This window comes from Desmodus rotundus, chromosome 6 (assembly GCF_022682495.2).
Source record: "Desmodus rotundus isolate HL8 chromosome 6, HLdesRot8A.1, whole genome shotgun sequence".
Classification (NCBI taxonomy): domain Eukaryota; kingdom Metazoa; phylum Chordata; class Mammalia; order Chiroptera; family Phyllostomidae; genus Desmodus; species Desmodus rotundus.
In genome coordinates, this window is record NC_071392.1 from 137,611,089 (window position 1) to 137,628,706 (window position 17,618).

At 40.7% G+C, this 17,618-nt stretch overlaps 1 protein-coding gene across 3 annotated transcripts in view; it reads left to right on the top strand.

Moving 5' to 3' along the window:
• The first annotated feature begins 761 nt into the window (after positions 1-761).
• STK32A (serine/threonine kinase 32A) overlaps positions 762-17,618 on the top strand; it is a 112,774-nt gene continuing 95,917 nt past the window's right edge. For all 3 annotated transcript variants that reach the window (XM_024576970.4, XM_045185146.3, XM_053927014.2), the window contains exons 1-2: positions 762-921; positions 6,928-7,065. In XM_024576970.4, coding sequence (XP_024432738.1) covers positions 7,014-7,065 — 52 coding nt within the window. In that variant the 5' untranslated portion in view covers positions 762-921; positions 6,928-7,013. The remainder of the gene's footprint in view (positions 922-6,927; positions 7,066-17,618) is intronic.

The window sequence follows — 17,618 nt, forward strand, 5'->3', positions numbered from 1 at the left end:
TGAGGTTGCCTTCATCTCTGAGCCACTGTCCCCTGCCTTCTCCTCAGCAGCAGAGCATGTGGGTGACTAAGATGCATGGGGAAAATGGGGGCTGGGAGCCAGGGTTCATAAAAGGTCTTTTCATTAAATGTTCTGCCACACTGGGCAAGCAGTTTTCTTCTCTGTGCCTCACTTTCCCCAGCAGTAAAATGAAGAAGTCCCTAGATCATAATCGTTCAAAGATCCTTCTTGTCGGGACCTGTACAATTCTCAACCCTCTCTTGGATCTCCTCTAATACCCCGAAGAAGTCTTAAAGGAAATCTTGCCTTTTTCCTTCTCAGATCTGCAGGCTCATTCATATCCATCACCCCAGTAGGCACCAAACTCGGTGGCATCTTAGAGGGGAAGGGGGTCACTTCAGGGGAACGGGGCCTTGGTCCGGGAAGTTGGGGCACGCTCTGCATGCAAGCATCTAGGGAAGGTGCTAGGGCACTGTGGGATCCAGGACACCAGCTCCGAGTCCCGCCCGCATCACTGTCCTCCCGCACAGACCCCAGGCACGACTGGTTGCCGTTTCTGGAGAGGGCTCCCGACCCAGGACGCCAGCTGGCGAGCCTCTTTTCTTCTTCCCTCTACTCCCCAGTCCCCTCCCCCGTGCCAGACCCCAGAGCCCAGCTGCGCACTCAGAGGGCACTCGGACTCCTTGGACAGCCGCAGCCTCAGGTGCCCGCCTGCTGCTGCTGCTGCTGCTGCTGCTGCTGCTGCTGCTGCTGCTCAGCCACGCCCCGCCTTCGCTGCTGCCCCTGCGCCCAGGCAAGTGGGTGCCTTTCCCTGCTCTCTCCACAATTTTGGGAATTCGCTTTCGATCCCCGGCTCCCCTCCCTCGGAGGAAGCACCAGTCGGAGCTTCTCAGAAGGCATGAAGGGAGAACCAAGAACTAGGTGAGTGGTGGCCTAGATTTTCTTTTTCTTTTTAAAGAACCTGTATACTAAGGGCACTGTTGGGAAGCTAAGAAGTTAAAAGGGAAGAGAAATAAGACAAAAGCCACAGTCCAGAGAACCTACTACAACCAGATAGGGCTGGGACCAATTTCAGCTTGTACCCCACCTGGTCCCCCAGCCTCCCACTGACTCAGGTCTAGACACACATAGACTTCAACAGATACTTGCTGGGTGGAATTAAGCTCTGGAGATATCAATACTTGTTTACTCTCTTACTCAGCTTCTAAACAAGCAAACACAGACTTTTTGATGGTTGGCTTCATTTCCACAAGGACTTTTCCCCCCCAGAGCTGAAGGATTTGTACACAGATAAATAACAATTGTAGTCACACAATGGCTTGCTATGCAGCACTTAACAAGCAGAAATCATAGCCGTGGAGACCAGCTTGCTTAGATGGCAGAGGTATATTGGTAAATGATCCCAAATACACACACTCTAGGATGTCATTTAGGTGGCTTACTTTAAAACACCTCACGTTGTAAAGTCTTAGAAAGTGGACCCTGTAATGACTGTGGCTGTCTTTGGGAAGTATCAGTATGAAAGGGACTGAATTTGGTGTGAGGGGTAAGGTGGAGATAATGTTTACCTATGCTTTTGAATCCATAAAAATGATGAAGAAAAGTTGATGAAATATTAACAGTACAACTGAGAGCTGTATTAACTTGGATTTTTTAAATGATATTTTCTTTGTTCCCTATGGTTCTAAATATTTCCCAGTTTAAGAAGTTCTGTTTTTCAAATGCAAACAAAATACATTATGCCTGGGCACATGCTGTTGCAATGAAATGTAAACAGTTTTGTCAAAAGTGGCAACTTTCTTGCTTTACAACTTAGGTTCTTCAGTTCCTAAAGATGACACCTACTTTACCTGGGGAGCCTCAGCTGCTTAGAAAAGCTCACGGGTTGAAAGCCCCCCAAAGTGTAAGCTAAAGGTCAAATGTTGCATTAGAGAAGGAGCCTGCAGTTAATCTGATAATTGGCTAGGTCAAGGTAGAATTGGAAAATTTTCTGTGTTCATGTAAGACACATTGTTATTTCTCTTATATTTTCTTTGTTTAGGAGATTCATTTCCTTGGGTGGTGACTGTCCTCTTGACATTTTGAAATGATGCTTATGTTACACAGCAGACTTAGTACCAGGAGGCCAGGAAGGTGTGAGGCTTGGCAGAAGAGAGTCCTATAGCTCTTCTGGACCCTATTCAGCAGAATGAAAAGTATGTGTCTCCACTTTCCCAGCAGAGGAAGGTTGATTTCTTTCTGGATATGAGGGGAAGTTGTCTAGTTTGGTTATCCACATGGGGAGGAGAGAAAGACAGTTCTAAATTGGATTCAGTGTGTTAGGTGCAATGGAGAAGCCACCACCTCAATAATTCTCTCCACCTTCCCCTCCCCTGTTCACCTAGTTCCTTCCTGCTAAAAATCATTGGATATTTGGTGAACAAAATTGTCTGCACATCAAAATGAAATTCTGAAATGGGGCAAATTGCGGTAATACTCCTTCCTCTCTCATTCTCCTTCGGATTTGACAACTTGCAAGGTCAATGCTGGGTTGCAGGAAGATAGGCTACCTTGAGAGAAGCCTGAGGTGCGAAGAAAGTATATAAGAATGACAGGACTGGGGTGTGGTGTGAAAACTCTACCGAGAGGCTTTACATACAAAATAAAAAGAGAATGTAGCCTCCCTACCCCCAACCCCCAGCTATCGTGTTAACAATTGCAATTCTTTAAAATCAATGTTCTCTTTAGGACCAGTCCCCTCTAATGATGTCTGTGGTTCAACCCTTACACTGGTCCCCACTTATTCTGGACTGTAAATGCAATAACAGAACACACAGGGCACCCTGATCGCTTCCTTCTGGCCCACGATGAAACACTAAGGCATCCACTTGCTTCTTCCTACCCACTTTTCCGCTGGAATTAAAAGCCCTTTGTTTCTTGAGCCTGGAGAGACAGTTGAGTTCTATCTTCCTGATCTCAATAATCCCCCTGGGTTTCCTCCTGCCAACTGTTACCACCTGCCCCTCCCTGCCCCTCTCCCATACCTTTTAATTGGTTGCTTCCTAATTGCTGACTCTTTTGCTGCCATTTAATGGTTCTTTTTAAAGCTTTAAGGCACTTTGCCAGCAGTTTGCTTTTAGTATGAAAAGTAGAATTTCCTTAATGAGTCTACCTTCCAAATGAAGGCTTTACTTACATTTTCCTAATGGGGAAATGAACTTTTCTTCTTGGTTTGTTTAGGGACATCTCAAGTTCTTTTTCAATAACATCCTTAGGCCAGGTTCCCTTGGGACACTTTCTTCAGTGATGCCTCTAATCTGTATTTCCTGACTGTGAAAAAAGTCCAAGAGGAAATCAGTCAACAGGTGTCAAATTAAATGAATGCATAAATAAGTGGAACAACAAATTGATGTACCTCTCTTCTGCTCTCTAGAAATCAATACACAAAAACTAAAAAAAAATACATGATAAGAAAATACTGCTACTATTTTTTTCTTTTTACATATATTTTATATTTTAATGTATTTATACTTACATTGCATCTATTGTGCAAGTTTGGATACTGCATATTGAGTGTCTGCCCTGAAAAGTAAGGAATTTTGTGTACGTTCACTGCTTTCTCCCTTTTTTAATTGCTAATATATTTGTAGTTTTTGTAGTAGATTCCCTTATTACTTTAAATATTATACTTTTTCTGTCCTTATATCGGCTAAATCCCTGTAACTAAAGATGAAGAAAATAAGTATACTTTTCCCCTGACATTTCTGGCCTTCTGATTTGTGTTAAATTGCTATAACTTTTTAAAAAATATATTTATTGATTATACTATTACAGTTGTCCCATTTCTCCCCCTTCACTCAACTCCATCCTACCCACCCTCTCCTTCCCACATTCCCCCCTATAGTTCATGTCCATGGGTCATACTTATAAGTTCTTTGGCTTCTACATTTCCTACACTATTCTTACCCTCCCCCTGTCTATTTTCTACCTACCATTTATGCTATTTATTCTCTGTACCTTTCCCCCCTCTCTCCCCCTCCCAATCCCCTATTGATAACCCTCCATGTGATCTCCATCTCTATGGTTCTGTTCCTGTTCTAGTTGTTTGCCTAGTTTGCTTTTGTTTTTGTTTTAGGTGTGGTTGTTAATAACTGTGAGTTTGCTGTCATTTTTACTGTTCATATTTTTGATCTTCCTTTTCTTAGGTAACTCCCTTTAACATTTCATATAATAAGGGCTTAGTGATGATGAACTTCTTTAACTTGACCTTATCTGAGAAGCACTTTATCTTCCCTTCCATTCTAAATGATACCTTTGCTGGATACAGTAATCTTGGATGTAGGCCCTTGCCTTTCATGACTTGGAATACTTCTTGCCAGTCCCTTCTTGCCTGTAAGGTCTCTTTTGAGAAATCAACTGACAGTCTTATGGGAACCCCTTTGTAGGGAACTGTGTCCTTTTCTCTTGCTGCTTCTAAGATTCTCTCCTTCTCTTTCATCTTGACTAATGTAATTATGATGTGCCTTGGTGTGTTCCTCCTTGGGTCCAGCTTCTTTGGGACTCTCTGAGCTTCCTGGACTTCCTGGAAGTCTATTTCCTTTGCCAGATGAGGGAAGTTCTCCTTCAGTATTTGTTCAAATAAGTTTTCAATGTTTTGTTCTTCCTCTTCTCCTTCTGGCACCGCTATAATTTGGATGTTGGAACATTTAAAGCTGTCCTGGAGGTTCCTAAGCCTCTCCTAAATTTTTTGAATTCTTGTTGCTTCATTCTTTTCTGGTTGGATGTTTCTTTCTTCCTTCTGGTCCACACCGTTGATTTGAGTCCCAGTTTCCTTCCCATCACTATTGGTTCCCTGTATGTTTTCCTTTGTTTCTCTTAGCATAGCCTTCATTTTTTTCATCTACTTTGCAACCAAATTCAACCAATTCTGTGAGCTTCCTGATTACCAGTGTTTTGAACTGTGCATGTGATAGGTTGGCTATTTCTTCGTTGCTTAGTTGTATTAGTTCTGGAGCTTTGTTCTTTCATTTGGGCCATTTTTTTTGGAGGGGGGGGCTTGGTGCACCTGATACATAAAGGAGCGGAGCCTTAGGTGTTCACCAGGGCGGGGTAACGCTGGCCACTGTGCTGTGATGCTGTACGTGGGGGAGGGGCCGAGAGGGAGCAATGGCACCTGTTCCACTCTCTGCCGGATTTCAGTCCCTCCCTCTGCTACCCACAATCAACTTGGGACCCTCTGGTGCTGATTCCTGAGTGGGTGGGCTTGTGCATGTTCTAGGCCCCTGTGGGTCTCCCCAAGGAACTCTCCTGTGAGGCTGGGAGTTTCTCCCACTGCTGCCTCAACCCCCATGGGTATTTTCACTCAGAGGTTTGAGGCCCTATTTCCCCATGCTGGAGCCCTGGGTTGTAAGGTCTGTTTCACTCCCCGCGGTTCCTCCCGGTGGGGCCACGGGGTCTGCTAGCTGCCTCACTGCCTGCCCCATTCCACAACCGGCCACCTCGCTGGGTCCGCCAGCCACCGCCTTGCCGCAAGTCCTCCACCCTGGCTGCCCGACTCCACCCCTCCGACCAGTCTGGATGAATGTTTCTTCTTTATCTCCTTGGTTGTTGGACTTCCATACAGTTCGATTTTCTGTCAGTTCTGGTTGTTTTTTGTTTTTATATTGTTGTCCTTTTGGTTGTGCGAGGAGGCTCAGTGTGTCTACCTATGCTTCCATCTTGGCCAGAAGCCACAATACTGCTACTATTAATAACAGCAGTAGTTAACATTTATTCTTTGCATGTTATGTGCCAGGAATTGTGCTAGTTGCCTTTCATATGTTGTCTCATGAACTACATCTACCCCATGAGCCACATGTGTCCTATGCATGAGAATAGCTCAGGCCACATAGCTAAAAATGAATTTTTAAATAGGGTATAAAATCTTGATATTTACCCAGTTTTGGTAGATCCAAAGGTCCAGCTCCTGGGCCCATGGGAGCAGTCTCTTAGATTTGAAAGCAGTGACCTCTTTCAGATGGAACCTGGATTCTCCAGGTCACCAATGTCCCCACCAGGCACTGGTCTGGTTTGCTCATTTGCATTTGTGCTTGGCTCTTGTAGACATCTGAGCTGGTGATTCCTGGGGAAGGAAGGCACTGTGGTTTTCTCCACTGTCCAGGTGAGGGGTGAAGTCACAGGCCCAAAGCCACTTATCAGTGTCAGTTTTAGTACCAGAGCTCTGGGTGCTGCCTCTTCTTACCAACTTCAGGGAAAGTAAAATTCTTTATGACTGGATTTAAAGATGAAAAAAAAGCCATCAATGTATATTTTTTCCAGTGTTTTTTAGCTCTCACATCCGTCATTTAATTTGAGCTTCAAAACAGGTCACAGTTATTGAGCGTTGATGCAGTGAAAATACTTTACATATAACTTCATGAAATAACATTTAATCTGTCTTTGCAGTAAGGACCATTATCAAGTTCAGGGGAAGGAAGAAAAAGAAACATGCCTAGCAAAATTTAGGAACTTGCTGGGGTGGTAAATCCCAAACTCAAACCTTGTTCCCTTTATATTGTAGTACTTTCCAGAGCAGGGGAAAAGAGATGGGGAAAGTATTTTTATAATTAAAAAAAAATTTGATCACACATCAAAAAAGTTTAAAATATTTTTTCAATTTTATAGTTGTTAAAGTATCACTGACCTCATTCTAAACTTGTCTTCATACTTAGAAATATTTTGATTTTCTCCTTTTTTGTAAGTCTAGGTCCATAATGAAGCCATGAAATGGGTTCTCCGAGATGCCTGATGTTCTGTTACTGCTGAAATGATCATTTTCTAGTACAAAAAAGTTCTGTCACGATGGTACAAGTTAACATTTTGGCCACAGTCTGTACTCAGGGTACCTTGAGTACACTTTTTGTCAGGTATTATAAGGCTATCATTTCTTTTTCTCTCCTTGATATTTAGCTAAGGCTTCCAGACCTCCTTTGAACAAAGATGGACATCTCTGCCAGGATTATGTAACCAGAGAAGCCAGGTCTGAGCAGTCAACCATGGGAGCCAATACTTCAAGCAAACCCCCAGTTTTTGATGAAAATGAGGATGGTAAGAGATGTATGATAATTGTGTATAAAATATAGAATTTTGCAGAATTCAAATATAAGCTCTTAGTTCCTGAAGTATATTGCAATGCACTGCAAGGGTGAATCTGAAGACCTTGGATGCTAATAGTTGGATTTTACCTTCCACTTTCCATGGAACTTTGGGCAGCTGTCTGAGTCACGATGGTACCACTGCCCTTTGTACAAAGGGAGCTATTGTGAGGAACCTTGAAATTAAATGATTTGTTCTTTGTGCCATTCCTTTAACCCTTTTACCCCTACCTATTGCTAGTTGTTATAGAAAATGTCTTACATTATCAAATGGCATGAAAATGATAATGGATACTCATAGTATTACAGAATTAAGTCATTAAGTAAGTGCTCTCTGAGCCTCCGACTGCCAAGATCCAGGATCCTAGACAAAGTCCACATGCTAGGTCATAGGAAAAAGAATCAGTGGGAAACTTTCTAGGCCAGGCTCAGCAAGAAAGGACATAGAGGCAAGGAGCCCGATTTCCCCATCATCCCAAAGCGAGGTGTGCGAGAACCAGCACAGCCTCCCCTGGTCACTCCACCTTCCCATGGTGGAAGTTGGAGCAGCCTGGTCAGTTCACACAGGGTAGCAGCTGTGTTTATGGGTTGTCTGGGAAAAAGAGGGCCCCAGATCTCAGCCAGTTAGTCATCCAGACCTCCCAGAGGGAGCCCACAGAGTCATTTGATGGGAGTTCTGCTAGTTGGACCTTAAAGGAAAAGAACAATGAACTAAAATTCAGGAGATCTGTGCATCAGGCCTATTATCAGCTACGTGTGTGGCTCAAGAAGTTTATTTATCCCCCTTATCTTCAATTTCTTCATCAGTAAAGTAAAAGATAGGCTAACCTTGAAGATTTTTTTTTAACTCAGAAGGTTTCTCACTTTGAGATCCTAAAGCCACTTGGCAAAAATGATGAAGCATCGTCAAAATCATCAAGGAAGACTGATTGTGTTGGAATGTGCATTTGATTGCTGGAGTGGAAACTGAAATACCAGTGACTTTGACAACATGGATGTGTTTTTCTTTCTCACGTAACAACTAGGTATCAGGAGCAGGCATTATGTGGCTCCAAAAGGTTAAGGGTTCTGGCTCTGACAAGCTGGCTTCTCTCCTCTCTTTCTATACCTAGAGTATTATTTCCCCTAGGGCCTCAGTACAGCCAAATTCCCACTAGGGGGAGGGGGCATGGAGGCTGTGCCCACTCCTTTTTAAGCACATGATCTGGTTATAGCTTGTCTCTTTCATTCACATGCACAGACAAGGGACATGGGGAAATTAGTTTGTAATCTTGTATGGCCAGGAGCCTGCTAAAGATAAGGAGTTCTGTTTTGTTATCAGAGAAGAATCAGCGGTTTGCCATGGTTACAGGGCCAACTAGAAGTTTACCACATGCTTAGTTTTTGAGACTTTGGTTGGATCCTTTTAAAGACAAAATAGCTGACTGATCAGTATGCCTTGTTCCCAGCTATTCACTATTGATTTACAGGAACATCATTACTACCTGAATGAAATATTGCATAGGAACCCTGAAACTATATAGTTAGAAAATGGTCTTAAGAAAACCTTTTCCCACTCTAAATGCTATTGCCTTGCTTTGCTTTACCAAGTAATAAAAGCAAGGATCTAGAGACCAGTGATGTTACTTGATTCCACCATCTCTAAAAATAAGAAGACAAGTAGGCTTGGATTTCATTTGTTTGGTTGACAATGCTCCCTGTGGATTCAGAGCTCAGGTTGTGCACAGAGAATACAACTTGTGTTCCTGTAAGGTTGTGTCCTCATAGAGTAAGCAAGAGAGGCCAGCTTCATGCTTATAACTTGCTAAGGTATGTATCATGTTAAGGGATTAGGAGATAGCATTAGAAAAAGAAAACACAGAAATGTCTAAATCCCCTTTAATTCAGCCAGCCCTTCTCTCATGGGGTGCCCAAGAAAGTTACAGAGCTGTGGAAGTATGGCCAATGAGAAATAAGGGACCACTTTATAAGCACCTTCAAGAAACTCTGGAAGAACTAGGACTGGGTAGAGTTAGGTTTAAGGAGCAAGCAGGTCTTTCCCAGCACCCTCTAGGTTGCCACTTTTTTGTTGTCCAACTGCCCAGCCCAGGGAAATGATCACCCACAGAGAGAAGAGCTGAGCACAGCAGTCTGTCTGTGCTTCTGGGGGTGGGAGCGGGGGGGGGGGGGGGGGGGGGCTCTGAGTCCACTTACATACACAGTTGCAAAGCAGAAACAGAAGGGCAGATCCACCTATTATGAACCTGCCACTCTGCTGACGTGAGGAGTATGGTAGAAAATGAGATGGCCCTGCCCTGCCCTTGGGGAACTCATGTTTGAATGCTGGAAGGTAAACAATAGACAAGTAAACAAATCCGGATAACTTCAGATTATGTTCAAGTGCCATCAAGGAAGTCACTCTGGGTGATCTTAGAAAGTGTGGCAGGGTGATGATGGAGACCATGTCAGATAGGGTCTGGTCAGGGTTGGCCTCTCTGAGAAGGTGAAATTTGGGTTGGAGTCTGAAAGTTGACAAGAAGCAATGCCATGAGAAGTTCAAGCACAGGAAGAAAGCAAATCCAGAGTCCAAACAATGACAAAATTGGGAAGGAATAGCTGCCTATATCATAACATTCTGATGAATATGGGTTTGTATATTCTATAACTGTAATTTTTAAAAAATCAGCAAACTTTATAATAAAGTTGATTTGATTCCTTTGATAGCTCTGGATTGAGCACAAAGCAAAATTTTATTTGATTGCTGTGAAGCTTCCGACCAAGAAACAAAAAGAAGAAAGCACTGACTAATCAATTAACATTAATGCCTATATCATTTTGATCTCCATATTTTAATATAAATAATCAAAGTGGGCCAGATTCTAGGGCACCAAAATGAGCCAATTTAATTATTTTAAAAATATTGCTGAAGAGAATCCCAATATGTGATGAAAAAGTATTTAATATTTCCTTCAAAGTGTTTACTGTTCCCAGTATTGGTTTGAAGAAAATTCAAACCAATTTTCCCGAGTAATATTTCAATATTTCTTTCTCACAGAAAGTGTTCTGGTTCATTTTGAAGGTAATTATGGAATCAGATAAGATGTTATTGGATGTCCCTTGAGAGAAGCTGTTCTTGCTAGAATTCATCCTGACACTTGGTATTTCCTGTTGTTTTTCTGATAATGATACTGAAAAAATTTTCCTCTCAGTTACTTGTGTTGATATTTATTTAGTGTAAATAAAGTGCAAGATTTATAGTACCGTTGGACCCAACAAGAGTTTCTTATTTGATTAATGTTAAGTCAACATTTACAAAGGAGACCCCAAATTATACTATTATTTTGTTTCGTGGCTCTAACTTTTATATTTTAGTGCAAACCTAAGTCCTAATTACTTTTTTTGCAGTAAAATACATATAACAAAATGCAACATTTTAACCATTTTTGAGTGTGCAGTTCAGTGGCATTCATTACCATCGTCTAGGGTTTTATCATCTTTCCAAACAAAAACTCTGTCCCCACTAAACAATATCTCCCCATTCGCTCTCCCCCAGGCCCTGGTAACCACCATTCTACTTTGTCTCTATTAATTTGGTATGAATACCTCTATGAAGTATTCCAGGTACTTCATAATATTTATTATCTGGCTTATTTCACTTAGTCTAGTGTTTTCGAGGTTCATTCATGTTGCAGCATGTATCAGAATTTAATTCCTTTTTAAGGCTGAATAATATTCCATTGTCAATAGAGACAACATTTTGTTTACTCTTTCATCCACTGATGGATATTTGAATCGAAGTACCCGCTGAGCTAAAGCCAGCCCCCACTGATGGACATTTGATGGTTTCCATCTTCTGACTATTGTGAACAATACTTCTATGAACATTGGTGAACAAATACTTGTTGGAGTCCCTGTCCTCGGTTATTTTAATTATATGCACTGTAATTACATGTATTTTTTTGAGTAAGTACCAGACTGTCTTCCACCTAATTGTGTTTAGTGTTTTACTGATGGAAAACCACCTAGAAAAAGGGACTGACTGAAAGCATGGGCTCTGGTATCGGGAAGACATGCACAGGTTCAAGTCTCACCTGTGCCACAGGCTGGCAATGTGAAAAATCAAAGGGGTCATAGCTTGATCAATCCTTATAAAACACTAAAGTCAGTTTGACTAAGTATAAAGTGTTCCAGAAGGACTTGCAATGTCATGTGTTGTAAGAAATGCCCAAACTTGTAAGAATTTTTGTGAGTTTATTTGAGCCAAACTGATGACAATTGTTGGGAAACAAAACCTCAACAAGTTGAGAAAATGCTCCAGAGAGTGGCAGTTTTGCACCTTGTTTTATACATTACAATCAAAAGAGGAGGTGTAAGGGGGTTACATGAAATCCACTGGTGATAGATTAAGGAGGTGAGAGAAGGCAAAGCAGGAAAACCTCTGGGATTGGATCAAAAAATGATAGACACTTTTACATGTACACAGGTGAGTATGGGATAGTTAATAGTCAACAGATAACATGACAACAATGAGGGGGTCTGTAGTCTCCCCCTGGTAGGTGCCTGTGCTTTGAGGGATCTAGAAAAGGGAAATTTGACATTCCAAAGGAATATTTTCATAGATGCAAAAAAGATAACAGACAGGCTCAGTTAAGGTAAAGACTGACCTTTGTCAGGGAAGATACCAGCCTAGGACATGACTACCCACCATGACCTGCTTTTAGTTAGAAAGTTTTCAATTTCAGACCATCCTTTGTGGTTACTATAGGTCTCTGAGTCTGTAAGTCTGCCACGCAGGCCTCCCCTGAGCTTGTCAGGTTTAGCTGTGTCCCTTTTGTTCTACCCTTGAAAAAAGTCCCTGAGCCTAAACAATGACTAGTGAATTCATTTGAAAAAATTTTTTTCTGTTGTACAATATATTAAACCTCCTCAGTTTCTTCATAAGTAAGTAAGTAATAACTGGGTACACTTCATCAGGTCATTGTGAAGATTAAATAAAATAATGCAAGTAAAACACTTAGCAAGGTGTCTTGCATAATCACCCAATTCAATTAATGCTAATGCTAGTATTCTTTATTAGCATCAGAGTCTCTTAGCATGAACTCTTTGAACTACTTCAACTTCTGAAAGAAGCAAAATTGATTAAATGCAGCTCTGTGGATGCTGTAGTCAATATGACCTATTCACACTTCTGTCAATGGGACTGGATGAACAGAATGGCAGGAAGCCTGTATATATGAAAGCCCTCTGAAGAGAAGTCAAGTTATTGACTGCACACAAACACAGCCCCACCTGGTTTCCCTCTAATCTCCCGAGGTGACTGTGTTTTCCCTTAAAGCAAAATCAAGAACTTGTCGGGATGAAAATCAATAAACTTCACTTTTTCTGATTTCAATCCAAAGTTGCCTAATTAAGTAATACTATTGGATCAACAGTCACAGTGACAATTGTCCCCTGTACCTAACAACTGTATGGATACTCAGAAATAATGAATGATGCAGAAAGACAGTTTAAGTTTTCTGCAATAAAAGGAATACAATGTTTTAAATGTTTTTAATGTTTATAACTCTTTTCCTTTAATCTGTTTTATTGCCTTTATCTGAATGGAGTGGTTTTGTTTGGTCTGTGTGGTTTGGGCCTATTTTTGGTGGGGTGTTTTTTGTTTTTTTTTGGTTTGTTAGTTTTATTTTTTTTCTAAATACATCAACATTTTCAAAGTCCAATCACTGAGGTCTTCCTGCTAATTTAGAAAAAAATATTTAATAACAGCAGAAAGTATACCTGTTAATAATTCAGGATTTAGACAGCAGAAGAGGGTCTTGTGATCATAAGGCACATGTGTTTCCAAGGATGTACAAAAAAATGTAGAGGTGAGTTGGTGTAGTTCAGCCAAGAGACAACTTTCATGCTGTAGCTAAGACAATTGGCCTTAGGTTTAAAAGCTGCTACAAAAGTTCACCCAGGCCCTGAGTTTGCAGAGAGAGCTCAATTATTGCATTATTGTTTGGACTTGCTTAAAACTCAATGTTCTGTTTTCATTTGGCAACACTCATCCCCTAGGATATGTGACTGTTTGCAGTTTCTTTCCATCTTTGGTGACAGAAGCAATGGGTCCTTCAAAATGTTGGGCCAAAAAATTGGCCACAGATTTGCAATCTAAAAGAAAAGGGAGGTTATTGAATTGATTCCAGCAAGGAAGGACTTTAAAAATCTCATTTGTTATTTTAATGTCTTTGCATTGAATATTTGTACCCACTTGGGTAGGCAAATTTCAGACTTTGTCCTCTCAAACTTGGGTAATGTTGTCTTATATTATTTACTACTTTGCATTAAAATGATTGAAAGAGTAAAAGGAAAAAAGTTTCTAGCAAGAATTAGCTTCTTAAAAAATTATGTCATCTTGAGTGGTCTAACATTTAGTTATGACATTGGCATAAATAATTTCAGATCCAACAGTTTATAGCAACAAACTTTTTAAACTTGTTAGGGCTTTATTTGTCCCATCCCAGGGGGTTGGAAGACTCAGAAAGAAAAACTAGACAGCTAAGAAAACAGCCTCCAAGACTGAGCTAGTGCTTCTGACTTGCACGTTCCTTAAGCAATGAGTCCTTAGCACCTGATTAGGAGAATCTACTCAAGCATATTATGAGTGCATAAAACAACTATGGTACATTTACACAATGGAATACTACTCAGCCATACAAAAGAAGATTTTACCCTTTACAACAATATGGATGGACCTAGAGAACGTTATGCTTAGTGAAATAAGCCAGTCAGAGAAAGACAAATACCATATGATTTCACTCATATGTGGAATCTAATGAACAAACTGAACTAACAAGCCAAACAGAGACAGACTCAGAGATAGAGAGCAGGCTGACAGCTCTAGAGGAGGGTGAGTAGAGGGTAGAGAGATAGTGCAAAAAGGAAAAAGCACTCATGGACATGGACAACAGTGTGGTGATTGCAGGGTTTGGGGGGTGGTAGAAGTGGAGGAGGGTATAAGGGGGATAAATGGTAATGTAAAAAATACAATAAAAAAGTAAAAATTAAAAAATTTACATCTTGCCTTTGGAGATCCACAGTGCTCCTTAGCATATTAAATTAAAGGTGCTGAAATGTCCTACAGTAGTAAAATCTCAGTATTCTGATATTTTTCAAACTTATTTCAAAATGAAAACATTTTTCATTGACAGACTTTTAATACCTTATGGCACATAACTTATTCAGTGGATCTTAAGTTGGGAAATTTGCTAAACTACCTAAGTTAAGAACCTAAATCTGAAAACCAGTTTCAGCTTCAGGCAATGTGACTGGTATTCCAAGCCTACTGTCTCCAATGGGAATGGGAGTGAAGGCCTTCAGGGGACCCGGCTTCTGTTGTAGGGCCTTTCAGAGGTAAACTTAATTAAAGGAACCCCTGTTAGCCACCATTTTACCAGTTCAAGTCTTATGAAATATATATACAGTGATTTCAAGTATGTGTTGCTATGTGACCACTAATGGAAGTTCCTTTGGAAACACACACAGGAAGCCAATGATGGAATATTCCAGTCAAAATAGGACCCTGAGCACAGTTTATATGGTCAAAGGACTGTACAATTTAAGATTATAGATTTTGAAAATTCAAGAGTGGCACAGGCTGTATTTTCACCTCCTGAATGATTTCTTCTCTCATTTCTGGAGGCATTTTTATAGTAAAATAAGTAATATTAACCTTGTTTTATACTTGAGTAGCTTATATATTTTTTGTTATTTCTGAGAATGATTTAAAGCAGGGTTGACACACTTTTTCTGTACTGGCTCAGGTAATAAATATTTTATGCTTTGCAGCTAATACAGTCTCTGTCACAACTACTCAGCTGCCATTGTAGAGTGAAAGCCGCCATAGACGATGAGGGGACAGATGAATGCGGCTATGTGCCAATAACACTTTAGTTACAGACACTGACGTTGGAAGGCTCACCATTTTCCCTTGTCACAAAATATTCTTTTTCTTTCTTTCTAAGCATTTAACAAATATAAAAGCCATTCTTAGCTTACGAGCAATGTAAAAATAGATGGTGGGTTGGAATTGGCCTGGGAGCCATATCTTGCCAGCCCCTGCTGTAAAGCATCTTGCACACATTTATTTCCCTGTGCCAGGGGCCCTGTCTGGTACCCACCCATGACCTTCTAGCCTTAACCAAGAGCTTGGGCAAGGGGTCTGACTCTTCTTTCTAGATGCTTAACAAATGCACTCTTTTTTTCTTTTGGTGTTCAAATCTTTTTCTAACATGAACTTAACAAAATATTTCAGTTACAGTTGACATTCAATGCCATTCTATATCACTTTCAAGTGCACAGCATAGTGGCCAGAAAGGTATACAATCTAGGAAGTGATTACCCCATTGCCACCCAGTCCATTCCAGCACCCACCCAACGCCTTACATGGCCATCACAATACTACACATTCACTCCTCACTGACCCTCTTTTAGTTGATCATTGTGAGCCAGTGGAAATACTTGTACCAATAAATCTGGTGTTTTAGATAAAATATATTATTTTTTGTTTGATATATATATAAATTATATATAATATATACATATGTGTTATATATACACATGCGTGTGGGTGTGGGTGTATGTTATTTGATAGCCATATGAACTGAGTTTCATTAAGCAGGTAGAACCTGTAATTCATCTGAAATATCACTAAGTAGAATTCATTTCCTACAAGGGCATTTATTCAACTTAGGGACATCCAACACTTTGGGGTGTTGATTCCCCCATCCTGCCCCACTGTTCCACTTTGTTATTTGTTCTAAAGAAATAGCCAGTGTCTTTCTGACTTCCAGGCAAATTCATGAATTGGGGTCCCAGCAGCAGGAAAAGAAGCCATTGGTGCCCGTTGCTTGGTCTTGGCACAAGTAATGGATGTCAATAAATCCCAGACTCCCTAGGGCACCATGTTTCATAAAAAGAAGTGCTGACTATGCAAACTGATGCCACCAATTGGCTCTGGAGGCTGCTTCTCTGGAGAATTTCCAAACATATTCTTAAAAGACCTGCCAAGCCCCACATGTATTATGGGCAACCATTTGCTGCCAACAATTTGGGATAATAAAAGGCTAGTGAGCCAGCTAAATAATTTTTTCACTGGGAGATCATAAATGATATGTTGAGCTGACTGCCAACTTTAACTAGTGCCATGTTGTCAGAGAGGTTAAACCAGTGGTTCCCAGACACTCTGCAGACAAATGCCAAACAAGGGCTATGTTTCACTTAGTCTGTGGTAAAAAGAGAAAAAGCAGGACAATGTAATCAGTTTTTCACAAAGCTAAAACTACTAAAAGTTTTAATTCTAAGATTACATCCTTTCTGGGTGCGTGTGTTTAGTGTTTAAGGATTATGGAAGTAGAATTTTTTTGATCATGAGAAAGACATGTAACTTGTCCAAGTGTCTCTGATTCCCAGTTTTCTTATCTATAACAAGGGAGCTCATAACAGTATCTGTCTCACATATGTTTTTGTGGGAGTAAAAAGAGATTATCCAGAAAAAAGTGTTTAGCATAGCACTTAGCATGTAGGAATTGCTCAATAAATGTTAGCTGTTATTACTACCATTATCGTAATCATAGTTTTTAACGCCCTTGTGTGGCAAGTAAAAAATAAAAGCTACCCAGTGTTGGTTTTCCTTCTCTCCTCCAGTTTCATTTTTAGGGGGATGGGATTTTCTGATTGGTGAAATTTAGAGCAGTAATCATAATTTTCAGTAAGTGCTTTATAGATAACTTACTGAAGTAGCTGAAATGGGGGGAGAGACCGAAGGTGACCTATTTTAACTAGGACAGCTATTCATTTCTGTGAGAGATGATGATGCCTGGGCTAATGCAGATGGAAAGCTGAGAGTTGATGCAACACTTATTTTTAATGTAAAATAATTGGAAGTTATTAATGGTTTGATTGTGGGGTAAGAGGGAGAGAACAAAGTCAAGAATGAACCATAGATTTTGCTGCAGTAATCAGGTAGACAGATCGCTGTGACATTTTCTGAGATGGAGAAGATGGGGCACTGAAGGTTTGGGGACATGTTTGGACATTGTCAAGAGTCCTAGTTTGGATGCACAAAATGACTGTGAGACATCTAAGTGGTGATATCAAGTAGGAGGCTGGAATTAAATGGCCAGAGATGAGAGGAAAGTCTGAGCTGGAGATTAAAGATATGGGGATCGGTGAGTCTTCCTTGGGAAAGAACATGGAAACGAAAGAGAAAAGGAACCTTAGTATGTAGAAGTTGGGCAGAGCGAAACAATTCATCTAAGGAAATTGAGAAAGAATGGCCAATGAAGATGAAGAAATATTTGTCCTGAAATTAAAGAGAAGGGTGCTTTAAAAAAGAGGGGGCAGTCTGTTATGTTGAATATTCCCGTGTGGTAGCCTAAAGTGAGAACTATCTATGGGGTTACGCAACCCAGGGGGTGGTGTGTTGATATGGACAAAAGCAGTTCTGGGGTTGGAGAGGCAAGAGTCAGACTTGGGGAGTGAGGA